Raw genomic sequence first — 27,433 nt, forward strand, 5'->3', positions numbered from 1 at the left:
TATTCATTTTCTATTTTGGCAACGGCAACATTTGAACAAATTCATCTAGTTTGAGATGATAATACTTCCACTTTAAATATTCCTATTTCATGAGCGTGAGGAGTAAAATAGAGACAAATGTGGGGGTGGGGGGGAAGAGCTAGTCAATCATAGTCCCAGAGTCAAGAAAAGTCCATGAAACAAGTGTTTTGAATCCAAAACTTACCTCTTGTTGAGCATCACAGAAGGATGCATGCTGATTCTTCTACTATAATTTTCTATACAAACAGCTTTTACATTAAGAACCTGCTCTAAGTCAAGTTGAAAATTTCTAACTAGGACACGAGGCCATGCTGCTTAAAGATTATACTAGTATTGACTTATCTGTTTGTTGACTATGTTTAATACAAAATAGGAATTCACCTACCACAGAACAATTCATCTGACTGGTCAGGACAGTCATATCTAAAATCACATTTCTGGATTTTTTCAACACACTGACCATCGGACCTGCAAACAAATTCATCGTCTGTACAGTTGTGTGGAGGTAATGTTACTGGAGCTGACATTTCTGGTGGAGTTGGGAGGTCCACTGGCAAATTACCTTGATAGGAGAAAACATAGAGTCATAATTCAGTAGATTTTTCCACTTAAGATGTTACACAATAGGCTTTTCTAAGTATATTTCACACTCAGTATTATAAAGACTATTTGGCAGTCTTTGGTAATATGCTGAATTTCATGTAAGCATAGAAGTTGGAGTTCTTGATCTTAGCAACAACAAATAACTGGGTATAAATAGAGGAAGGTGCAGACAGAAATTACTAAGAAACTGTTCAGAACTCACTGAAGAAATGGGAGGCTCAAGGACAGGGCTAAGATCAGTGGGAACCAAGGGAGTCCCAGATGCTGGCATTAGGAGCCAGAGTCAAGGTCTGGTTAAACCTTCTAGTCCACTAGGTCAATAAACTCAGCTCTTCCACTGCTACAATTAATCCAGCAACTCCTCATCCTTGTTTCACCTGACCTCACATATTCAAGATTCAAAGTTGCAAGAGAGACCCAAACCAGAAGTATTCACCTGGAGGTATTTATAGAATTAAGATGATTTCTGAAATTACAGAGCTTCGAAGGAATTTACAGAAGCTAATTTATATAGCAAGTTATTCAATCAACATTTATTAATAATACCCTGTGTCATGGACATGGTAGGTATAACAAACTGAAAGTCAAATATGCCATCATTGCTGTAAAAAAAAAATTACTGAGTAGTGGATAAGGCACTCAGGTAAATCTTTCATTACAGTTCCATAGAATACATTTATGAGAAAGAGTCTAACACCATGGAGGCAAGAATGACACCTAGCCTTTCACTCCTGCATTCACAGCACAATTCACAGATCACAGTACAAGGTGGGCACACCATCACCTTGAAATGAGTTAACAGATAGATGGATGGATGGATGGATGGATGGATGGATGGATGGATGGCAGGCAGAGTGAATGAACAGATGGACAAACGGAAGACTGTACAGCATATGGAGGACACGTGAGAAGTACACATCAGATGGAAGGCAGGGAAAACTTTCTGGAAAAATAATGTCTTAAGTTTTTAGCTTTATTTTTTTAAACATTTTATTTATACGAGCAAAAGAGAGAGAGCACACACGTGCGCATGTGCCGGGGGAGGGGCAGAAGAAGAGGGAGAGGGAAGCAGACTCCCTGATGAGCACAGAATCCCACACGGGGCTCTATCACAGGACCCTGAGATCATGACCTGAGCCAAAGTCAGACACTTAACCAACCGAGCCACCCGGCCACCCCACGTTTTTAGCTTTAAAAGATGAGGAGTTGCTGGCAAGATGACAATGGGTAGAAGGTCCTTTTGGGCAATGAGCAAAGATTTGCGTGAAGGCAGAGAAATATATTGGCCCATTGTTTCTGGAATGCTGTGATAATTTGGCATAGAGAAGATCTTGTGATAGAATGCATGTGATAAAGTCGCTAGACGTGGAATTAGTTGGCAGACAATTAGCACATCATAAAGAGCTAAGTGGGACCAACTTAGGAGTTTGAAATAAATACAAAAAAAAAAAATGGTGGAGAAAAGCCAAGGTATATAATTTCCACTTTAAGAAATACTTTTCTGGCATTAGTGCAAAGAATGATTTGCAGGTGGTTCTGACATGGAAGAGAACAGCTAAGCTTTCACTTTAATTCCAGGCAACTAATAAAGCAAAGCAGAACGAGTATAGAGGAAAGAGCAGAGACCTGGGCAATATCAAACATCCAGTATTTAGACGACTGGGGATTTGGGTGCTATTGGGAATTTAAGGAGAGTCCAATAAATACTACTTTTTTTTTCCTTAGCTCAAGCTTTGAAGTAATTAAGAGCTAAAATTGAAGCATATAAGGGATAAATCAAAATATCAACTTTTTATGAAGTTGATAATGAAGAAAATGATCTATATCTATAGACAAATGGTCTTTTAAAGCATAAAACTCAGAACGAAACAGCCTAAGTTATAATCTGTGCTGGAATCTTCTAGCTCTTCTTGTATGGAAGCCTACCCTTGTGAACTACAGTCAGAAGTTAAGCAGATCTCACGCTTCCTTCAGCTAACTAGACTGAAAAAGAAAAGAAACTCAGGGAACAGGTATCCATGCACAGGCCCTCCTTGCAAATTCAGCAATCTGCTGTTACTTTTCCACAGTTGACATTAGGGTTCACTCTTGGATTTGGGTTACCCGCTATGGGTTTTAACAAATGTGCAATGATGCTTCCACCATTCGAGTGTCATACAGAGGAGTTTCACTGCACTAAAAATCCTTTGTGCTATGCTTCGCCATCCCCTTCCTCCTGAGTCCCTGGGAATCGTGGATCCTTTTACTGTCTCCATTGCATTCCCTCTCAGAGAGTGTCATATAGTTGGAATTCTATAATGTGTTGACTATTCAGATCGGCTTCTTCCTCTTAATAATATGCATTTAAGTTTATTCTAGGTCTTTTCATGGCCTGACAGTTCATTTCTTTCCAGCACTGAACAGTATTCACTGCCTTAAGGCATTCAATTAAATGAATACTCAGTTAAGAATTTACTGCATGAATAGTCTGTATCTCTTCTCAAGCAGGGCAGGACCTTAATACACCTTCCTTATTACCAAGTATTAAAGTGCACTACAATACACTTCGCTGTACATTTCTTTTTGAACCTTTGTGAACACGTGACAGTGTATTTCTAAGACAAAGCACCTTGAAATGAAATTGCAGTTATAGGGTATGTGATCAGTCAACTTAAGGAGTTGTTTTCAAAAGTGGGGACACCTGGGTGGCTCAGTCGTTAAGCGTCTGCCTTTGGCTCAGGGCGTGATCCCAGAGTCCTGGGATGGAGCCCCACATTGAGCTCCCTGCTCTGCTGGGGGCCTGCTTCTTCCTCTCCCACTTCCTCTTCTTGTGTTCCCTCTCTGCTGGCTGTCTCTCTGTCAAATAAATAAATAAAATCTTTAAAAAAAAAAAAAGTGGTTTTACCCATTTCCACTCAGAAATGTGTACATTTCTCATATTCTCAGAATCCAGCTAACAGTTGGCATTATCCAATGTAAGAAATATTTGCCAGTATAATGGGTCTGAAATAATTCCTTTATATTTTAACTTGTATTTCCCTGATTATTGAGATTTTAGGGGCTACTCTGGCACCTTACTCTAGCTTTTGACCAACTGTTCACATCTCCTTATCTTTTTTTTCTATTGAATTCTTTGGGGTCTTTTTCTTATTAATTTATAGGTTTACATCCCATATACTCTATACTAATCCTCTGTCACTTACCGAGGTGACAAATATGTTCTACTAGTCTATGATAGGCCTTTTCATTTTGTATGGTGTCTTTCAAAAATAAAAATTTCTAATTTAATGCCTTATAATATCAGTTACTTCCTTTACGGTTTGTGCTTTAAAGTTCCGGTGGAAAAAATATTCCTTCCTGTTTTAATATATTTTTTTCTATAATTTTCACAAAATTTTGATAGTTTTACTCTTCACATTAAGGTCCTTACTGCATCTGGACTTTATTGTTACCTGTTGTCTGTGATAAAAATCTAAATTCAATTTTCTTTATATGAATTCTAATTTTTGATCTAATCTACTGAGCAACTCAAATTTTTCTCACTTATATTTGATTATGAAATGTATTACTCATATATAAGGATGGATAGACAACATATGCCTGATTTAAACAGTAATAAAGAGCCATAAATCTATCACCCAGCTTATGAAATTAAAATTCACAGCTTTGAACTCTCCATTTCCCTGCTGATCCCACATTGCCATCTCTCCAGGTTAGCTGTACACTGAATCTTGTGTTTTTCATTCACTTCTTTTAAAAAAAAAAAAGATTTTATTTACTTATTTTTAGAGACAGAGAGCACACATGACGGGGGGGGGGGGGGTGGAGTGTGGGAAGCAGAGGTAGAGAGACAAGCAGACTGCGCACTGAGCATGGAGCCCCATATGGGGCTCGACCTCACAACCCTGAGATCATGACCTGAGCCAAAATCATGAGTTGGACACTTAGCTGACTGAGCCACCCAGGTGCCCCGGTTTTCATTTGCTTTTATCATTTTCCTCATTTGTATATATGCCCGATAACCTTCTATAGCGTCTATTAGCTCATTAGGTGATTAAATGAGATGATATTGTGAACTTCTTAGAACAGTGACTACACACATGGAATACCACATAGGTCCTTTTTTAAATAAATAAACCATTTAAATTTGAACTTGGATGAATGGACTCATTCTCCATAGAACTTTCGGCAACTTGATTTATTTCCTCAGCAATGTGCATTCATCCGTCCATGTTAATTATGCTCTCGCGATTCACTTACTTGGTTGTATAAGATTTCACCATGTGATCATATATATTATTTAGCCATTCTATCGTCAGTTTTTTGGGTTTTTTTAGCTGATTCTGTTTGAGGTTTTATTTCATACATTCCTCCTGATGTTTCTGGGAGTGGAACTGCTTAGAACGGAGAACTGTATGACGACTTTACTAGAAAAAGCTGAACTGTTTTCCAAAGTCACTGCATCAATTTCCATACCTCCCAGCAATGTATAAATATTCTGATTGTGTTACGCACACATTATCCATTGGTATAGGTAGATTTACCCACATGTTTGCCACTTTCTCCGCTGTCTATTCCCTTGTGCATCTCAGGCCTTGTTGAGCTCACTTTGTCTTTATCTGATGATCACACTTACGTATTTCATTTGGTAAGAGTCTGCTGCAGTAAAGCCTTCTTGTGTGTTTTTGAGGATATTATCCTGTGAATGACTTTTTTCACCCTCATTCCTGAGGGTTTTATTTTATTATTTTTTTTGCTCTAGACTAACAGTTATTTCTCAGAACTTTAAAATTATATTCAACTTTCATGCTTGTTGTTGTAAAGTCCGTCATGAGTCTAATTGAGGTCTTTTTGTAATTTTTTAATCTCTGGCTATTTTTAACATCTCTTTTCTTTGTTGTTTCCCTAATTCATTTCCATGAGTCAAGACCTGAATTTATTCTTACTATAATATTTTGCATGAGGTTCTATATCCACACCTTAATTTTAAGCCAGGATAGTCTTTGAAAATGACTTCTCCATTTTCTTTATTCTCTTTCTGGAACGCCAAGATTTTGATTTCATTGAATTTATTTCTCATTTCAAGAAAGCCAACAGGATTTTTTTTATTTGAAAATGTCCTGCCCCCTCCCCCCCTTTTTTTAAACAATGTCATGCTATTTTTTTAGGGCTTGGAATCCTTTAATATTTTAAATTATTTATTGGTTTTCTATTTTTACATAACAAACTTCCACAGACTTTAGAAGTTCAGACTCATAAACAGCTGTTGTCTGATACAGTTTCTGGGAGACCGAAGTGCAGAAGAGGCTTAGTTTGGTGGTTCTGACACAGGGTCTCATAAGATTGCTATCAAGATGTCAGCCAAGGATGCCATCATCTGAAGGCTGGACCTGGGCTGGAAGATCTGCTTCCAAGGGGCTCATCCACATCCCTGAGAAGTTAGTGCTACTACTGGCAGGAGGCCTCAGTTCCCAGACTCCCCATAGGGCTACTTGAGTATCCTTTTAACATGGTTTCCTTCATACTGGATTCCTTCATACTGAGTGATCCAAGAGAACACAGGGGAAGCCTAGTTTTGGAAATTACTCACAGTCGTTGCCCTCTTGGGTCAATGGTTACACAGGTCAGTCCTACTCAGTGTGGAGGGAACTGGTACACAAGGCATGAATACCAAAAGTTGGAGATCACTGGGGGCTTTTTTGGATATGGTTATCATAATTTTCTATCTTGTCTTTATCACCAGGTTATAAGAGTTCTTCTAGATCAACCTGAGTCATTTCTTTTGGAACCCCATTGGTACCCCCAGTTCAGGGGTGGTATATTCCTTCTGGCCCTGTTTTACTCTTTTCCTCCCTCACATCTATGCAATATTTTCTTAGTTCTTAACTCTGACAGTCACATTATGCCTCCTGTTCTTTTTTTCATACTGTTCTTCTCATCTGGGGATATCTCTTTTTTAAGCTCAACATTTAAATATATGCATATTATATTATATTTGACATTTATAGGTATATGTAGTGTTACAGTGTTCAGATCACCTGGTCTGACACAGTATTAAAACCAGTAGTCATAACTGCATCCATAGGCCTGATTTCAATCTAAACAAGGAAACAGTTCCCCTTAAGAAGAAATCATGAACATGAGCGGATTATCTTAGAAAAAGAAGGTTAATGAGCCAATGCTCTGGAAAAATAGAGACACCCCACTTTGAATATCAGAAATTAGCCAGCAATGACAACTAAAAGGACCAGTACTCTAAAAAAGAAACTGTAAAATCTTGAAATACTTTGTCCTGTCCTCATCACTCTTTATTATTCTACCAGAATGAGTTCATCTTAAAAATCAAGTAAGGCCAGTATGTTTGTATTTGAGAGCAACAGAAGAGTAAATAGAGAAAAGTGTCTCTTACTCCAGAGCCAAACCTTGGAAATGGTGGTGCTTGTTTCAGGTTAGGCCAAGACACAATTTGGAAACTGAGGCATGCAAAGGCCTGCAAGCTTCCTGACACATTCTCTGATCTGTGCAGCTGGTCCATCTCAAGAGCATGAAAGTCAACTTGTTCTACTCTGCAAACACTTCAAGCAGTATTTCCTAAAGTACCATACTCTCAACGTAGGTGATACTAGAAATTACTTCACGCAGTATATGGATATGTTTTATTATTTTTTTTAATTATGAATTTTCAGCAATCTTAATAGTGAATTATATCTAGAACAATATGCTTGTCTTAGTCAGTTTGGGCTGCTGTACCAAGATACCACAGACTGGGTGGCTTAAACAACAAATTCCTCAGAGTTCTGGAGGCTGAAAGTCCAAGATCAGGGTGCAGCATGGCTCACCCTGAGGGCTCTACTCCTGGTTATGTCCTCTTGGGCCTTTCCTTGGTGTATTCATGCAGACGTTGAGATCTTACGTCTCCTCCTCTTCCTCCTAAGAGCACTAATCCCATCATGAGGACAGCACCTTTGGGACCTACTCCAGCCCCAATTACCCCTAAAATTCCCCACCTCCAAATACACATTGGGTGTGAGGGCTTCAAAATATGATTATTGGGAGGACACAGTTTATTCAGTCCATTGCAAAGGTTAGGATGATAATTTTTAACCTATAATTGCTTAAAAGGCTAGAGTTGGGAGTAATGATAGTCTCTTTAAACAAACGGATAAAAGAAACACAAAAAGCTTTGCATATTAAACTAAATTGCAAAGACAAAATGTAGATGACTGAAATTTACACTAAGAAGCAGAGATTAGTCTGGTTAATCTGATCTTCTTCCACATCCCTAAGCCACAGGGAAACCAACTCACCCGCGCACCTGTCATCCTAAGTAGATACTCAGGCTCCAGATGGACTCGATGTTCTAACTTCTTGCTCTGTGAATTCTTGTAGCAAATCGACTTCATGCTACCTTAATATAATCTTTCTGATAAAAGAGAATTTGCTTTATACTAGACTTCATTCCCCTACAGCCATTCCTACATTGGTAATTAAGAAAATAAAACCAGTATTTTAACACCTCTAGTCTTTGATAAATTATCACCAGCTTCAATGTATCATAATTGTGTGAACTGCTTGACTGATATGCCTAGTTGTTTCTCATTTATCTCCAGGTAATAATGTCTATGTTTTTCCTGTGACTTCTGATGTTAAGAGATAGATTTAATTTAAAAATCTAAAAGTCGACTTGAAGTTTAAATATAATTGATCTTCAGACTATTGAAAAATCTGAAATATCTCCAGAGGAAAAGGGTACATTTTTCCTATGGCACTAAAGACAATAACATCGTCATACCCACAAGAAGAACAACTACATTCAGCATAAACGTTCTGAATGTCTGCATTAGGTCTCCTTTCCAGAAGTGTAGGTTTTACAAAAACTGAGTTATTCTTCGGATATGATTTATAACAACTGTGTGATACAGCCATTTGTCACATATTATACAATGCCTTTTTTCTCGGCCTCCAGGAACAAATCAGCTCTTTTTGAAATGTTTTTGCTTTAACTCACGCATTCAATGAAATTTTCTAGGTGGCACCAAGTATTTTCCATCTTTACAGACACTGTATCATATATGAAAGTGACTACAAGTAGACTGAAGTAGCAGTTGAGTTAGATTTTCAAGCTAAAATCTAAGTATTTTAACAGCCTTATCCATTTTTGGTATTTAGCATTTCTCTCAAAAGATGACAAAATAAAGATTTAACTTTAAAACAGGTTAAAGTTACTTAGTTGCCCCATTATATATTCTAGAAACACAATAAAAACACTAAGCTGAATGGACCACAGTCATTAGCCAATTTTTTTCTATATATTTGCTAATATTTCCTATATATTTCTAATATATTTCTATATATTGCTAATATTCCTATATACTTCCTATATTTTACAAGACTACACCAAACATGCTAAAACCAGAATATTTAAGATTGACATCATGAGTCTCAAATTTCTCCATTTTTGCCTTGAAGTCTTTTATTAAACTGTAAATATTTTCAATAATTCGTATTTTTTCCATCTATATCTCCTTTAGAAGAATATGGAAGACCTTAAAACGAAATAATTTTATGGAATGTATTATTCTGAGACAAATATAACAGACACACCAAAGAGCTTAAAATTATGAAGTAAAAAGCTGCAGGTGTTGGGACGCCAGGCTGGCTCAGTCGGTTAAGCGTTGCCTTTGGCTCAGGTCATGATCCCAGGGTCCTGGGATGGAGTCCCACACTGGCTCCTTACTCTGCGGGGAGCTGGCTTCTCCCTCTGCCTGCTCTGCCTGCCCCTCCCCCTGCCTGTGCGTGTGCGCTCTCTCTCTCTCTCTCCCTGACAAATAAAATTTTTAAAAAAGAAAAAAAGCTGCAGGAGAGATCTTAAAAATGAAGACAAAAGTACCCAAACTTTTCCCTTTGCCTTTTCATTCGCTCTGAAATAAACACTCCTCTTTGTAAAAGAAGGGTGACTTGAACAAGCATTTATACATAAAGCTGGTGAGACATTGAGGTTAATGAGGGATGAGAAAAATTCAATCAGCTCAGTCAGTTTAACAATGACAACAAAAACCATTCATCGGGTGGAGGAGGACTTCATAAAAACTATGCTCAAGCATCCTATAAACAGTTACCATACTTTCTCCACTTTAAGCCATCATCAGTTGCAAGATATGGCACTGATTTCATAACAACTTTCCTTCAAAAAAATAAAACACTAATATCTTGGGATACTGATATTCATTCTAATAATTGATATTTCTAGCAAGTAATAATTCTGTTATTGCTGAAGTCTGAATTTTTAAAATAGGATGAAAAGCGCTTAGGCAATTTTTTTTTCCAGTTTGTACACAGTATGTTGTGATGCCATGTAGTTATGACTTTAGTTTTACAAGTAACCCAGCTATCTCACAACTAATCCTTGAGGCAAGACAGAAACTGTCACCTGTGTTCTGCTGAAGAAGAGCTTCTTGCTTTTCTCATGTAGCTTGGGGAAAGAGTAATGCAAAACAGATACTTCTCTTGGGATACTTATTCTTAAATCTGAATATTGGCTGGCAACAATTCTTACTTAATAGTCTACTCTGATGATCTGATTCAAAGTGAGGGGATTTGACTTTGCCACCATTGTCCATTACTGTCTACTCCGGGAATGAGCAACATCATTATACACTGATTCAAAAAAAATCATAGGATTCCACTGCATGGTTAAGTTTGTCTACTTTTCCTAGAAACGCAATTAATCTTGCCTAAGAAGTCTTTTCTCTAGTATCCTCCTGGATTAGTTTTAAAATAATCTCTATTCATCAAGATATTGAAACAAAGAAGGTACAATCCATAACAGAGAATGGATTTGGAGAATTAAGTTAGAAATAATTGGAAGTGAGAAAATGAGAAAGAGCTGACCTAGAAAAGCAAATAATAATGTTGTAGGAAAAAGTGAAAGGAAACTAAGCTCACGGCATACACACTACTGGGGGGAAATTAATGAAAGTTTGCAGTTAAAAGGTTACCATTCGAGCCAACACTGTTTTGAACTAAGGTAACAATGGAAAAAAAACCAGAAGAGATGTGAGAAATATTTTGGAGTTGGAGTCAGCAAGTTTTGCAAGTAGGAATTTTAAGGAGAAAGCAAAAGAAAACTATGGAATTTCAATCCTGGGTTCCTAGAGAATAGTGATGTCATAAAAAGGAACAAGGAACGAGGGGAAAAGAGGCTGATTTTGAGGGAATACGTAAAAATGAGAGAAGTGACTCCTTATGGTCACTTAGTATGAAATAAAAGTTACAGGTAAAGTGCCAACCGACACTTTGGAGATTATGTCAATATTTTGCATCTGTGTGTGTGTATTTTTTTAAGTTTTTGTTTTGTTTTATTAGCCAAGGAAGAAAAATGCTGTAGATAAATAATCATTTATATTGGAAACAAATCAATGTCTATAAGGGAATCCACATGCGCTGATCCCATCTCATCTAACAGAAGAAAAAAAAAAAACTGGTAATCATCAAGAGCAATATTTTTATTGAAAGCAGAATTTTTATTTTTATTTTCATCTTATGACAAGATGACATCAAATTCCTTTAAGAAACCTATAGTTTCAACGGGCTCTGTGGTTTCAACCCAGTGTTTCTTTTGTTACGAAGCCAACATTAAAACCACACAGTTCGGGCAGTTTTTTAAATTCCATATTTTTCGTCCAAAACTTGAACCAGAAAATCAGGACTAATGGTCTGTAACTGATACTTCACATCTCTGCCTCTGGGTCTGGCCACTCTTCTCCCTCTCCTTTGGAAGCGTCAGCCGCAGAATGTAAGTAGCAAGATAACTGGAAGTAGCAATGGTATCAGCAGTAACTTGTGTTCCCTTTCTATATTCTTTTATGGTCTCCTCTGCCACTGGGCTCATGGTGATGCTCCCTAACTGCACGGTGGGGGTGCGATTTGGGAAAAGCCCTGGGCACTGAAATCACACATGCTTAGGTGAAACTCTCGTTCTTTCCCTCAACTATACGTTTTCATCTGTGTCACTTATGCTCTTTACATTTAATTTTTCACATCTATAAAGTAGAAATTGTGTTCTCTTCCTTGTGAGGTTAGTGTATTTGATGAGCGGTAGGTATGATAGTGGTTATTAACACTGTGGTCCTAAGAAGCAGACATAATTCGTCACTTTTTAGCTAGGTAGCCTTGGGCAGGTTATCCTCTCCTCCGTTTGCTCCATAAAATTGGGATAACAAAGATATCAATCCTATCCAACATTTAAGATCTCTTCACTGGCAATGGACTAGACATTATTCTAGACTCTTAAAAGGTTAGAGGAGTGGGCACCTGGGTGGCTCAGGCAGTTAAGCAACCAAGTTTTGATTTAGGCTCAGGTCATGATTTCAGGGTTGTGAGATTGAGCCCTGCGTGAGGATCCACCTGGACATGGAACCTGCTTAAGATTCTCTCTCTTCCTCTCCCTCTGCCCCTCTCCACTCCCCCTGCCCAGCCATTTGCAGGCATATCCATACGTGTACGCGCACTCTCTAAAAAAATAAATAACATAAAATAATAAAATAAAATATCATAGGATTATATAAGATGGTACATATGAGTGGTAAATGTTATTAATGTACCCATTTATCAGCTCTGTCTTATAAGGACTTTCTGTATTCCCTACTCTTGCCAAGCTCCTTGTCAGTGGAGAATGCTTCCCTACCCCCTTGTTAGGCTTGACCACATGACTTGCTCTGACCAATGGACATGAGCAGACATTACACATACTATGTCCCAACAGAAGATTTAAGTGTGTTTTCTTTTTCCCACCCTTCTACTTGACAACAAAATATGTCAGATAAGACCTTCATCCTTTAGCTTTGGTCCCAGATAAGCAGGACAGAAGGAATAGAAATACACAGCTTGAAGCTCTATAGAATTAAAAAGAGCTGTGAACAAGAAGCACATACTTTTGCCATTATTGTTCTCTGCCCACCCACGTGCTTGAGAGCAAGCAATAAGTGCTTGCGTTTATAAGCCACTGAGGTTTGGCTTTCAACAAAAGCTGGCCTATGACAGTGCCTTCAATATAAAAATAATAAATATTTTAGCAATAATAATAAACTAAAATAAACATCAAAAGGATATAACACACTTCAAAAGATACAGGCATCTCTCCATTTATCTACCCATTTATCCAACAAATGTTAATACTGAGTAATATTATGTGCCAGATACTGTTTAAGCTCCTGGAGATAAGAGAGTGATCGGATCAAATCGTTGCTATCATGCAGCTAATATTATTGTTGGGGAAAACAGAAACAGAACCATAAGGGGGATAGGTGTTATAGAGAAAAATAACACAGGGGAAGGAGAAAGAAAATGTCAATGAAGAGACCCTGCGTGTGTGTGCATGTGTGCGTGTGTGTGTGTGCGCGCAGTGGAGTGTTCAGAGAAGTTACTACTGAAGAAACTTTGGAGCACATCAGAAAGAGGGAAGGAAGGGAAAAGAGTGCATATCTAGGGGAAGCGCATTTCGGGATGAGGGACACGAAGGTGTAGAAGCCCTGAGGCATAAGTGGGTTGGGGTATTTAAGGATAAGCTGGAAGGCCTTGTAGTTAAGAGAAGTCAAGTAGAGGCCCAGGGGTGGAGGGTGAAGTCCAGGAGGTACGATCGCACCAGGCATCCATGCCTTGGAAGCTGCTGTAGAAGTCTGGCTTTTGCTCTCAGTGAAAGAGGATATCATAGGAAGTTTCTGGTGATAGGATGACATGATCTTATCTAAGTTTGAAAAAGATCATTCTGCCTGCTGTTTCGAGGACAGATTATACTCTCAAGGGTAGGAGCAGAGATCATTTAAAAGGCAACTATATAATCCATGCAGACACATGGTGGCTTGGATCGAAGTAGTCGACTCTGGATATATCTGAAGCTAGTGGCGAAGCAGATTCATTCATGAAAAATGCACACATAGAAAAAAAAATTGTCATTTACTGAGATAGGGAGGCTTAGAAGAATGGCAAGATCGAGGACACACCAGTAACCAAGAATTCACTTGCAGCCATCGAGAGATCAGGGTAAATTTGTTGAATTCTGATTTCCTTCCTGCTGCCCTTGTCCAGAGAGGGATTTGGCTTTCTGCAGAGTTCTGTGGAAACCACTCCACAGAGTGGTTAAGGGAATTAATCCTGCCAGGATGATGAGGTGGACGATCAGAGCTGAGGCCCATTGCTACAACTAAAAGAACTGGAATCCGGCCCCGATTATGTCGGGGAGAGGCTGGTGCTCTTCTGACCCATAACACCACCGTGATGGGTGAAGGTTAAGTTTACAGCACTTGAGAGCGCTCTCTACATGGATTATTGCAATTGATTTTTAAATTACCCTGCCTCTGATCTCTTCAGGAAGGAAACTGTGCTCCCCCTTGCTGTGCAATTTAAGAGCCTCCAGCCCCAGAGCCAGGATTACCCAAGAGCTAGATGACCAGTCCTTTCAGATTGCTATGCACTGCCTGGAAGGAGCTTTGCCTGGGGTGTTTGTTTTAGTTTTATTTTAGTTTATTGCAGGCTTGTTTTAGGCTATTTCCCTTCATGTCTTTGAGACGTCTACCGGACATCGAAGTTGAGATGGTCAGTAGATAGTCAGTATATAAGTCTGGATTTCAGAGTAAAGGTTGAGAATGGGGATATAAATCTGGGAAACATATATTTGTGTTTTTTTTAAATGAAAGAAATGTGTAACATGGGGAAGAAATGGTGAACAACAATCCTTAGGAGCGTTTAGTGTTGCCTGGCAGGAAAACATCTCTGAAGATAACGGAGAGATTAATACAGTCTCCAAAACAATGTAATTATAAGGCGACCAGTGTGGTTATTATAACCGCTCAAATATAACGGAATTACAGTTTAACTTCAGACATGATTTCCTAATATTTCCCACATGATGAGACAGAAGCACAGCTGATTCAAACCTCTCTACTATATTTGCAAAGATATTAAGACTAATTAGTAGCAAAGATTCACAATAATCTTTTCCAAGGTTAATATACTAGTAGAACAGAAGTAAGGATATTTTTAGAATACTGTGAAAATGAAATATTGATTTCCTCAACAGTTTTCTTTTTCTAAGTAAACAGGTCTGAAAATACTCATATATTAAAATATCCTTCCTTACCAGGGTAGAGGGCACAGTCTATGAATGACAAATCATCGATTGCAATGTCTCCAGTGAAGCCATCTCCTACTGAAGCCTCCACCAAAATCTAAGAAAAAAAACAAGAAATCTGTTGATATTGTGAAGGACATCAACTTATGGAAATTCATGGAAAAAAATCAGAATTTACTTAAAAAGAAATTTCTTCTGAATCATTAAAAAAGTACTTTCCAATAGTATTTATAAATAGGCATCTCGTCCCTACCTAGGTAATTCCAGTCACAGGAAGCTCCATTCCTTATTGGGCCCATTAGAACCATGAAGCCGGTTGTGTTTCTAGTGATTTTCCAAAATTATAATAGATTTATATCTATTTTCCTATCACTTTCAACCTTTAGTTCCAGACTCACCCCCCCCCCCTTTTTTTTTCTGTTCCTTTGAGTATTTGAAGGCAAATCCTCGCGTCCTTTTCCCACCTTTGCCCAAGGAGTTCATCTGTTTCCAAGGTTAAACCTCCTCATTGTTCGAGAAATCCAATTTGCAGCCAGAGGTACTTGCCAGAATGTACATTTTTAAGAGCTTTAGAATTTTTCTCACACTGACCTTATTCTGTAACACTTTATAAAACTGGCTAATCGTTATTAGAACTCCTTCAGAACCACATTAATCACTGCAAACTCCGATGACATCTGTGTTGTTACGGGAGTGGCAATTCCACCAAACCACCAGGAAAACATAAAATACTGACAAACCACTACAGTATATGACAGATTGTGATTAGGGCTGAAATTTACTATAATAGAATTAATCATGATAAATTATTTTAATACTTATGCAAATATGCTGCATACGGAGTAGGAATCCTGCTATAATTTAATAATGAAGAACTTCAAACAAACTCAAAAAACACATTCTGTTTTCCCACTATTATATGAATATATGCTTCTGTTGTATTTTTCCTCACAAATGCTACATGTGGGAGTTGAAATTTTATTTCATTTTGTTTAAATTCTTAGCTTCTATTCAAACTTGTCTCACACATTATTTATGGCTTAGTTGAAGGAAAGTTTTAAAAGATCAAACCTCAAACCTCTTGTCATCTTCCCCAACTTCCTAGTCTGCCTTGAGAACTACCAGAGTTTTCTCTGTAATTTGTCAGGAAGGAAATTAATCAATGTGGGAAAGGTTTATGTATCTAACTAATGGGTGAATATAACCCACCTAATATTGCTAGAGGAACATTTATGTACTAGTACTATGGAGGAAGTGTCCTGGTGCTTTATTGTGGTTCACTCCAAACATAAAAGGCACCCTTCATTGCTCCACTATCATGAATGAAAGAAGTATTATAGGGAGAGAAAACAAAAATGCAGAAAGAATACTCAGTAGAAAATCATATAATTATTCTAATAATCAAAAAACCAGCAGTCAGAATTTAGCAGAACATACTGAAAGAAAACATTTTCCTGTTCTTTTAAAACAAAAAAGACTGAAGCTGGGTAAGCGAGAGGAAAAAGGCATATGCAAAGATTAATTACTAATTAATTCCCTGGATTATTAGGTCTAACCCACTGCAGTACAACACAGGACACACTAACAAAGGCTGGGAAGATGCAAGAAAAAGGAAACATTAGGGTAAATAAGAAGAAACACTACTGACTTTGCTACACTGCTTGTGATTATATTAGTTTATCAGTGAGGAAGGATAGAAAATGATATCAAAATCCCAAAGTTTATGGAAAGCATGGTTCTTGTGCATATAAATATCTGTAAGCTAACTCTGGGGACATATACATACACAACTCCACTTGAGAGTATGGGCTCAACTGTTCCAAAGTACTCCTTTTGTTGTTGTTATGTAATCACAAATTTGAGCAATGGCCATTTGTGAAAATTATGAATTTTCTCATTTGTGGGCCACACCAGGTAAGCAGTACCTCTGAGTGGATGCTGTTTGCCAAAGCTTGTTTCTATTGGAGTTCACTGCATATTACATGAGAAGCATTTTCATAGTGCTTGTATCAGCATTAGGTGCCAAGAAGGAGACCAAAAAAAAAGAAAAAAAAAAAAAAAAGAAAGAAAAGGAAAGAAAAGAAAAAAATCTGAGGCAGACGACAGTTGGGTCTTATGCTAAGACACAATGTAATCACAATTTTTACCAAAATATATTCAATTTCTTAACCCTCTAAATGTTAACATTGTTGAGAATAAACAATAGCTTCAAGTTGAAATACTAAAAATGTTAGTTTGTATGTATATTTGCAGTCTCAGCCTCTTTTGAATATTTAAAGAAGCCAGCCATTTAAAAAAAAAAAAAAAGCCTACTTGATAACAAATCACATCTTGAGAAAAAGTTATGAATGTTCAGGTTTAATTCTACTTTTGCCCTATATTTAAATATGGTCTTGCAAAAAGCTTTGCATATTATCCTAAGAAACTAGTCCTAAGAAAATAGTCACGCACAAAAAAAGAACAAACCCAAGTATCTCTATTCTGGAAAATTCACTTTCATTTCTGGTGTTTCTCCCAGAATAAATGGGAGGATGTAAAAACACAAACATTATTGTATGCAGGGCAGGACTGCCATTCTGGAAATTAGAGAAGCCACATTTTACTCTTAAGGGCCATTAGTACCTTACTGAATTACTTAAAGGGCAATTGGAAATTCCAGTTTGGTCTAAATGACCTGCATTATCTGTAGAGGCCAATTCTACTTACATTAGAACTATCACTGGCTTGGAAATTTTGTAAAGTAATCCAGTGCTTCTAAGTTGTCCTTTTCACGGGCTGTCACATCTAGATGCCCCAACTAAAGATAGAGTGGCCTTGTCAACTACACTGCAACTTTAGTTCTACTATAACGAAAGATTCAACTATTAATAAGGGTCTCAATACTTGCCTGAACTCATTTGTCTCTATATTTAGGAAGTTCTGAATTATTGGCCAAGCATGTTGAATGACTGGAATCTCCCATTATTTTATATATGTAACACACAATTTAATCATAATTTTACTAAAATATCTTCAATTTCCTAACATATATATGTATACATGTGTGCATTAACTCATAGAAAAGAAAAAATGGGATTAACTCAACCTGTCCCCTACTACTTTAACTATCTCATGTTTGTAAAAGAACACAAAATCGAAACATAACATAGTGATTTTTAATATAATGCATCTTCAGAAAGACTTGAAGGAAAGAACTCCTTCTTTAAGATTAAAAACAACAACAAACACCTATGCTCAATGTGGAGCAACTGGGACTCCAATGCATTGCTGATGGAAATCCAAAATGGTGCAGCCACTTTGGGAACTGGTTTGGCAGTTTCTTATAAAATTAAACATACACTTCCCTACAATGTGGCAATCCCACACACTGGTATTTCTTTACCCAAGAGGAATAAAGCCATGCTACACAAAAACCTGTTCACAAAGTTTATAGCAGCTTGATTTACGATCTCCATCTCCAAATGCTGAAAACACTTCAAATATCTTTCAGCTGGTAAATAGTAAAGCAACTTGTGGGAGATCTATGCAATGGAATTCCACTAAGCAATGAAAAGAAACAAACTAGTGGTACATAATAACAACAGCTGTGAATCACAAAAGTATTACACCTAGTGAAAGAAGCAGGTCATACTTGATCGATCCATTTATACAACATTCCAGAATAGGCAGAACCACGGAGAAAGAAATCAGATGAGTGTTGCCAGGGGTTGTGGGGAGAGGAAGGGGATAGATGACAGAGAGGAAGGGGAATCTGGGGGGATGGAGGAAATATTGTCTTAATTGTGGAGGTGGTTACACAACTGTGTAAGTTTACTGAAATTCATAGAGCTGATCACCTAAACAGGATGAATTCTACTTACAAAAATTATACCTCAATAAACAAATAAAAACATTTATTCTATACTTACTGCCATAAATCATCATTATTCAAGTAGTATTTTCACTGTTTTCTAAATCACTAATTTCATGCATGGAATTTTATAATTAGCCCATAGTAATCTCAAGTATCTCAATGTATTTTTTTAAATCAGCTATGAAACTTCTCTTCTGATACACTAATAATTTTCCAGAGATTATTTGTTTTCCCTTATACTTCTCAGTAATGCCCACTTATTTTCATTTACTATTTCCATAATTAAAAATGCAGAAACAAAGAAAATCAAAGACATAAAAATTCTCTTTTACCCTGTTTTTATAGTTGACTAACAGCTGAAGTAGCCGAACTCCTATAAACACATTCAGACAACTATCTAATAGTTTACCGTATAACCTACATTTTAAGGGGCTCATAGAAAGTCAGCTTAGGATCTCAAACTTTCTAGGCTAATATTAAGGGAAATATTTGCTAGATTCAACATAAAAAGGTTTTTAAATCACTACTGGAATTTTTTATACAACCTTGAAACTAATCTCAATGAAAGAAAGCTTAGATATCTGTCTGATAAGTTTTGTTTCTGTCTCTTTTTTTGTATGTCTCTGGCCATATCACATACCAAAAAAGTACAGAATAATTAGTTTTCCAATTATTACACTATACATATGAAACACCATTTAACATTAAACGTGGGCCACAAATGCTCTACCTAAATTGTGTATATACCGAGCACAGAAATGGATAATAAAAATAAAATCATGATACTAGTAGAGATGAAATAAAATGCTGGGATAGGTAAGTAGGGCAAGTGCTTTCTTTTTACTTAAAAGAAAACATCTGATGTCTGCCTCATCTACTTATGATCCATTTTGGGGGAAAAATTCATGGCAAAATTTTTGTTAATATTTTGGCCTTATACCATATTTCTTCTTATGTCAGGCATAATATATGGCTTCCTAAGAATTTTTTACTCTTCAATGACTGTGTGCTTTGGCATTATGCCAAATGTTTCCATGGTTACCAAAAAGAATTTTTTAAAAAGTCCATCTTGATGGTTTCTCACCATCTAGGACAGAAAAGTCTAAATGGCGACTGTCTAGATGGTGGCAATCCCAGAAGTGTGGTTTAACCAAAACAGCGCTTTCAAGGAGAATAGGTTGCCAAATATTTTTAAAGTAGGATTCCTTCACAAAAAGATACTGTCCTGTAGTTGCTACAGTCCCGTTACTCCCTATTAAAAACGTAACTCTAAGGCTGAGTGTCAGCTGCCATTTATTATTTAACACCTGACCTACTTCCAATTCATATCCCTTGCCCGGTTCCCAGAGGCATTTGAGTTTGCAATTCCTTGTGTATGTTAGATCGGAAACCATGAAGGGTCTGCGACCTTACCCTACTCAAGCTAACAAGGTAGCCTGCCACTGTTTTGTACACATATACTGACAGAAGACACCAGATCCTTAATTTAGAGGGCCAGCAAAAAGCATCAGCCAGAAAAATTCCTTCCACTTGTCCCTCAACTAGATGTTTTCCTATATAGAAGAAGATCCCAGACATTAGGAGACTAACTATTATAAGCTGCTGGTACACCTACACATCTAAAACTCTAGAGAGAGAAAGGAAGGAGGGAGAGTGGGCACTTAATCTGGAATTTGTAAGCAAATGTCTCAGGGTAAAGGCTATTCAAACACACTCTTTCTTTACTCAGATACTGAACTGGGAAGAACATAAGAAATCCACGGAGAATTATCTCCCAGCTATGTAGCAGGATGATGCTACATTGCTGATATATTTAATTCGTGGAAGCACCATCACTCCCCCCAATGTATATGTAAATTAAAATGTTTATATCAATTCAGCCTCCTTTTCTCTTACATAATACCTTATTTTATATTATTCTGAACTAAATGGGTATAATTTGTTGAAGTCTTCCAGAGATGACCACCCATCTGTGGTTGGCCTAACTCCTTTTACACCCACAGAATCTTTTCCCATCAGCTGTATAGAGAGTAGAGATTTTTTTTAAAAAAATCAAGGACAGGGAGTGTGGTTGAGGAAATAAGGTCATTCGAAATATCATTCATGTTTTCTTTTTTATTTCGATAGAATTCTTTCTGTTCTTCTTGAGTGAAAGAAACAGAAACCTTAAAAAATCATTTCTAAGTATTCAGGTCATATGAAATTGATTTGCTTTCCATGGTTGTTAAAAGGCTGGCAAACCATGGTAGGTATTCTGCACGTATTCCAAGATGTACAAGAAGGGCCAAAATTTTAGTGAGCTCTCCCTCCCCCTCAAATATAGTTGCCTAATATGCCTAAGTTTAAAAAAGATAAATGTTCATCAGTTTGAAACCAATTTGCTACTTGACACTCTGCAAACTCACACACTATTGTAAAGCATCCTCTGGAGACTCACGTACCATGTAACCCATTTCACATCTCATCGATGACTTGGATGAGGACAAACAGTGCTCAATTTCTCCAGTCCCGGGAATTTTTGGAATCTATTTGATTGGAGGTTACAAAGAAGCATTTAATTGAAAATAGCTTGGTCGACATCAGAGAGAAAACAGTGAAGAAGGTTTAGAACTATTAACTTAAAAGTTCATAAAAGCAGGTTTTTATTATTTAAGAATGCTGTAGTAAGGTATAGTAAGATTTTAATACAACACAATACTGTCCCAAGTGACTGGTTCACACATGCCAGATGAAATTTCTTTAAGCAGCAGAGTTCTAAAATTTCTAATGTTTTTTTTTCCAATCATGAGGCTAATTTTTCATCTCCTACACCATTAAAGATAATATTTAAAAGAAAAAAAAGTAGAACTGTAATTTATTATTTTGATATACAAGATTCTTTTACGACATTAATCATCTACCTCTCATTCTTCTCATGAAAGGAGGTTCCAAATAATAACCCCTACACTTCTATGTGACAACTTAAAGCTGATCCATACTTAAAGCACCAAAAACTAGGTCATAGATTTAAACCTAAACAATAACCCTCATTTGCCTTTTGCTCTAGTTTAATATCTCATAATACCCACCAAGTAGTTATCATGAATTAAAAATCCCATTTCAAGTGTCAATATCAATGTTACTTCCTCAGAGAAGCTTTCCTTTATCACATAAGCTGAGGAAATTTTCCTTTACAAATTTCTCATAATTTTTAATTGTATCAGTATTTGTACATTTAAATGCTTGTCTGTTTCTTCTAGGAGACTTTAAGGACAGGCTCCATGAGGCTCTTTGAGGGATACACAGCACCTAGAAAAGCGATGAGCGCACGGTAAGTACTTAATAAGCACCTGAATGCTTCGGGGAAAAACACAACTTCTAATTTCAACTAAAATTATTGATGTCATTCAACGTAATCCCTATCAAAATACCAATTGCATTTTTCACAGAACTACAACAAAAAATTCTAAAACTTGCATGGAACCGCCAAAGACTTGGAATAGTCAAAGCAATCTTAAGAAAGAAGAACAAAGTGGGAGGTATCACACCCCCTGATTTCAAACTATACTACAAATCTATAGTAACCAAACAGTATGGCAATGGTACAAAAATGGACACATAGACCAATGGAACAGAAGAGAGTCCAGGAATAAACCCACGCTTATACAGTCAATTAATTGTTGACAAAGAAGGCAAGAATATACCATGGGGAAAAGACAGTCTCTTCAGTTAGACATGCTGGGAAGACTAGACAACTATATGCAAAAGAATGAAAACTGGACCACGTTGTTATACCATATACAAAAATAAACTCAAAATGGATTAAAGATTTAAATGTAAAACTAGACAGCATAAAACTTCTGGAAGAAAGTATAGGCAGTAAGCTCTTTTATATTGGTCTTAAAATATTTCTTTAGATCTATCTTCTTAGGCATGAGAAACAAAAGCAAAAATGGGACTACATCACATACATTGGACAGGGAAAGAAACATCAGCAAAATGAAAGGGCGACCTGCTGAATCAGAGAAGATATTTACAAATGATATAACTGATAAGGGGTTAATATCCAAAACATATAGAAAACTCATACAACTCAATACCCCCCTAAAAAACCTGATTTAAAAATGGGCAGAGGACACGACTAGGCATTTCTTCAAAGATGACATACAAATGGTCAACAGACACAACAGAAAGATGCTCAATGTCACTCATCATCAGGGAAATGCAAATCAAAGCCACAGTAAGATATTCTTAACATGTCAGGATTACTAAAATCAAAAACACAGGAAACAACAAGTGTAGGCAAGGTTGTGGAAGAAAAGGAACCCTTGTGCACTTCTGGTGGGAATGCAAACTGGTACAGCCACTGTGGAAAACAGTATGGAGGTTCCTCAAAAAATTAAAAATAGAAATACCATACAATTCAGTAATTCCACTTCTGAGTATTTATGCAAAGAAGATGAAAACACTAATTCAAAAAGATATATGCATCCCTATGTTCATTGCTGCATTATTTATAGCCAAGGTATGGAAGCATCCATCAACAGAGGAATGGATAAAGAGTAGGTGGTGTGTATATGTATGTGTGGAATCTAAAAAAAACAAATAGATACAGAGAACAATCTGGTGGTTGTGGGGAGAAGGGCAAAGGGGAGAAGGGTGGGGGATGGACAAAATAGGGGAAGGGGACTAAAAGGTACAAACTACCAGTTATAAAATAAGACAGAGGAATGCAACGCACACCATAGAGAATATAGTTAATGATATTGTAACAAATTTATACAGTGACAGATGGTAGCTGGATTTATCCTGATGATCACTTTGCAGTGTATGTAAATGTTGAATCACTATGCTGTACACGGAGACATAATATTGCATGTCAACTACATTTAAAGTAAAATGAAATTATCGATGTTACTCAGTAATGTCATACCATATTGCCCATGTTTCACATGACACATGATTATCATATCAACAAAAAGGTGCAATACAAATTGATTTGTCCTAGTATTTCACACCACATATCTAAACTGTTGACAAATCCCACTTCTTTTTTTCTTTTACAGCTCCCTGTATCTTCCCCTTCCTTACAGTGCCTTGTTCCTGGATTCCAATTCAATTTCTACCTGTAGTTAGATAGCTTCCCTACCCTTCTCTTCCTTTTTCCATTTCTAATGCAAATACATCTGCATTTCCAGGTTCTTCCCTTTAATCTTCAGCTTGTTTTTGAAGCATTTCTTTCTTTCTGTAATGGTATAAATTTCATTTGTTACAGGGATTTTATCGCTATGTATTCGATAGCTTTATCAGTTGTACGCAGTCTTGCAACCTTTTTTTTTTTTTTAATCTATCATTTAAGCACTTAGCATTTGGAATCCAAAACCGTTATTTTCTCTTTGAATAAATGAGAGCCAGAAAGTTTAAGTACCTCATCCATAGGTCCACAGATAGACTCTGCTGGTAAAATGATGCCTAAAACATTCAAAAAAGAGTCTAATTCTTAACTAGTTTAACAAAGTCAAAAGCTTTAATCGAATTTTAACTTTTCATTTTTCCCCTTTCCTTTTATTAGGCTTCTAAGCTTTTTTTTTTTTTCTTGAGATTTTATTTATTTATTTGTCAGAGAAAGAGAGCACAAGCCGGGGAAGGGGGGGGCAACAGGAAGAAGGAGAAGCAGGCTCCCTACTCAGCAAGGAGCCCAATGTGGGACTTGATCCCAGGACCTTGGAATCATGACCTGAGCAGAAGGCAGCCACTTAACTCCCTCAGCCATCCGGGAGTCCCAGGCTTCTAAGCTTTTTGACTAATCAGGTAGTGATATATAGGCATTAAATGACAGGGGAATCAATGCAAATAATACAAGACCAATTTAGACAGTTCTTTGTATTTAGAAAATTATTCTGATTACAAATTTGTAACATCTAAGTGTGTAGCACTGCGATACCACTAACATACTATCTTCCAAACATGTCATACTTTAATTTTCATGGTACATTAATATTCATTATGTAATTGTACTTCAAAGTCTTAACCACAGATGAGACTTTCCTATATACTAAATATTCTTTCTACAGCAAACACTTTTCCCAATTTAGATTTTAAAACATAACTTTAAATAGTAATTGCTTTTAAAACCAGTGCTTTCGTTTTTTGGGATTTTTTTAAAGATTTTATTTATTTATTTGAGAGAGAAAAAAAGCACAAGGTAGGGGGAACGGCAGGCAAAGAAAGAGGGAGAAGCAGGCTCCCCACTGAACAAGGAGCTGGATGCTGGCCTCAGTCTCAGGACCCTAGAATCATGACCCAGCCAAAGGCAGATGCTTAACCGACTAAACCACCTAAGCGTCCCAAAACCAGTGCTTTTAATTACGTATTTTTTCTCTCTAAAAAAGTTATGCCACTTGAAGCACAGCTTCTAAGAATTTGCTACTATAGGGTGCACGTGAACTTTGCAACTGCTCTTCTAATTTGACTTTCTCAAAATAAACATCTTTATTACCTCCATGTGGAAATGTAAGTAATTATCCAACTATTTATTACTGAAGAGATACTCGAGGGTATTTGCGTTGTTAAACTTAACATAATGGGCATTGTAATGTAGCTTACAGGGGAAAATCTAGCTCATTGAAATCCATGATTTCACATATATTCTTGCTTCAGGCTAAAGTACATAATGGACCTCCCTAAACCACAGAATTACAAGAACACCACACAGAAATGCCCATAAATGTTGCACACCCTTGAACACAGTCACTAAACATCCTTCCCTAAATGCCTGGATAAGTAGATAATTTTAACTACAGAGATCTAGAATAAAATCTACAGTGTATTTTACATCCTGGGAAATCCTTGTAACCCAAGTCAATAAAAATAAAAAGCAAATACCAATTTCTGACAAATTAGTATATTACTTCCCCTGGAAAACAGGGAATTAGTGATCAAAACCTCTCACCCTGCACGCTGGTGGCTCAGCTGGATGGCCCTTTGTCCCAGTTCGCCTGAGGAAAATATCCAAGCACAAGTCACCTCAGGTTTATCTGATATGAAACAAACCCGAGTTCTCCTTTGTTCTCGCCCTCTGGTGGCCACTCTCTGCCCTGGGGCTACTTTTCAAGAGAATGAGTTAGTCTCTCGCAGTGTTTCAAACCAGAACTTACTTCAGAGCACTGGGTCAGAAATTCCCTGATCAATTTCCATCCGGGTCTTTCTCCTTCATGCCCAGCCACTCCAATGCAGCAGAAAATAAGCACCAAGGGCTCCCAGCCTTCTCTCAGTAACTGCAACTCGGTACAGCCACCTTGGGTCTGGTCTTTAGGGCCTAGGCATTTTCCCCAGAAACGGGATATTTAAACCAAAAATGCCAATTTATTAATACAAAATAAAAGCATAACTGGAAATGTGTCTGAATACCCAAGCCAGCTGGTCATCAAACGAGGTCATCAGGTGAGGAAATCTCCCTGAACAAAATCAAGATCGGAAGCATGTTTGGTGGGTATACAGAGTAGAGGGGAGGTGCTGTGGGACATCCTGGAGACAGAGTTATCAGTTGTCCGTCAGATAGAAAGGCATAGCCTCCTTTATATAGAACTAAAAACACAGATAAAATCTTCTCCAGTAACAGAAGCTTATATTAGGAGTATAAAACATCAATTTATGATATTCAACTATCTTCCATGAACTACATTTAAGTCGGTGTCTTTTTAAGGCAATTAAGAGAATATAGGTCCCCTGATGCTATTTGACAGATAATTTAAATGAATAATCACATTTACAATTCATCTCCAGGTATTTTAAAAATAGACACATTAAAATAACTGTGGCCCTTACTTTAGAGATCATTTAATCTAATATTTCCTAAACTTGTTTTACCATCAGAATCACCAAGGGTTTTTGTTAAAAATATAGATTCTTAGGAATTTCCTCTGCAGCTTCTTCTCAGTATAAAGACTGAGAATCTGTACTTTTCGTAAAAGACTCCAGATGACTCTGATCATCAGGAACATTTGAGAACTAACCTAATCCAAATTCTGTGTTTAAAAGGACCAAGTAGATTCCTAGAAAAGTAAAGTCCTTTGCCTGATAAGGTATAAATATCCACTGTATATATGTATGTATGTATATAAACACAAACAGATAAATGCCCTAGAGACATAGTATTCTGTCTTATAATAGAAATAAGACATTGTATATGAATGTCTCTTAAACCAGAAATTTGTCCATTCAATCATGTTACCAGGAAATATATATCAGGCACAGGTTTATTTATTTTGTTGCTCAAAAGGAAATTTTTGCTGTTTTTTTTCCTAAATTCTGGACGATTCCTAGCTGTATCTTGTAGCCTCCTGTATACCAACTAAAGCTTTGTGAGAAAATTAGTTCCCATTTGGATAAGCTCCCTGTTCAGTTTCTACTACCGAAGAATCTATTCTGTTTTCTCCAGTTCTCCAGTTCTATACCTAAAAATACTGCATCTCACAGTGAGCTCTCAGTATTTGAGCTTCTGTAGAATATGTGTTTTCTTTAATGACAACATTTTGATACTAAAAGAAAATTAGAACTAGCACAATATGAAAGTCACTTAATAGGGAATTTATTTAAAAGTGCTCTTCATCCCCACAATTGTAAAGGCACAGTTGTGCAATGCTGCAAGCTCATCGATAGAAATCACAAGTTACCCAAATGCAATCTAAAAATCAGCGGAGGGACCATTCTCACGGCTCTGGTCCTGATGATCCTGGCTCACTGTCCCCTTGGGGGAGGTACAGACAGGCGTCCACATGACCGGGACAATTCACACAAGGTTGCAACACTCTCAGAAGTGTTAAAGAGACCAAGATACAGAACTACCAGCTGACATTTTGTCTGGCAGA

General features: G+C 37.1%; 1 protein-coding gene across 1 annotated transcript in view; it reads right to left on the reverse strand.

The window, feature by feature from the left end:
• The window catches only part of MALRD1 (MAM and LDL receptor class A domain containing 1), a 731,799-nt gene that overhangs the window by 483,847 nt on the left and 220,519 nt on the right, over nt 1-27,433 (reverse strand). The window contains exons 20-21 of the mRNA XM_057304733.1: nt 14,741-14,828; nt 407-583 (exon numbers count right to left, since the gene is read on the reverse strand). Of these exons, the coding sequence (XP_057160716.1) occupies nt 407-583; nt 14,741-14,828 (265 nt within the window). The remainder of the gene's footprint in view (nt 1-406; nt 584-14,740; nt 14,829-27,433) is intronic.

Source organism: Ursus arctos, unplaced genomic scaffold (genome assembly GCF_023065955.2).
Source record: "Ursus arctos isolate Adak ecotype North America unplaced genomic scaffold, UrsArc2.0 scaffold_30, whole genome shotgun sequence".
NCBI lineage: Eukaryota > Metazoa > Chordata > Mammalia > Carnivora > Ursidae > Ursus > Ursus arctos.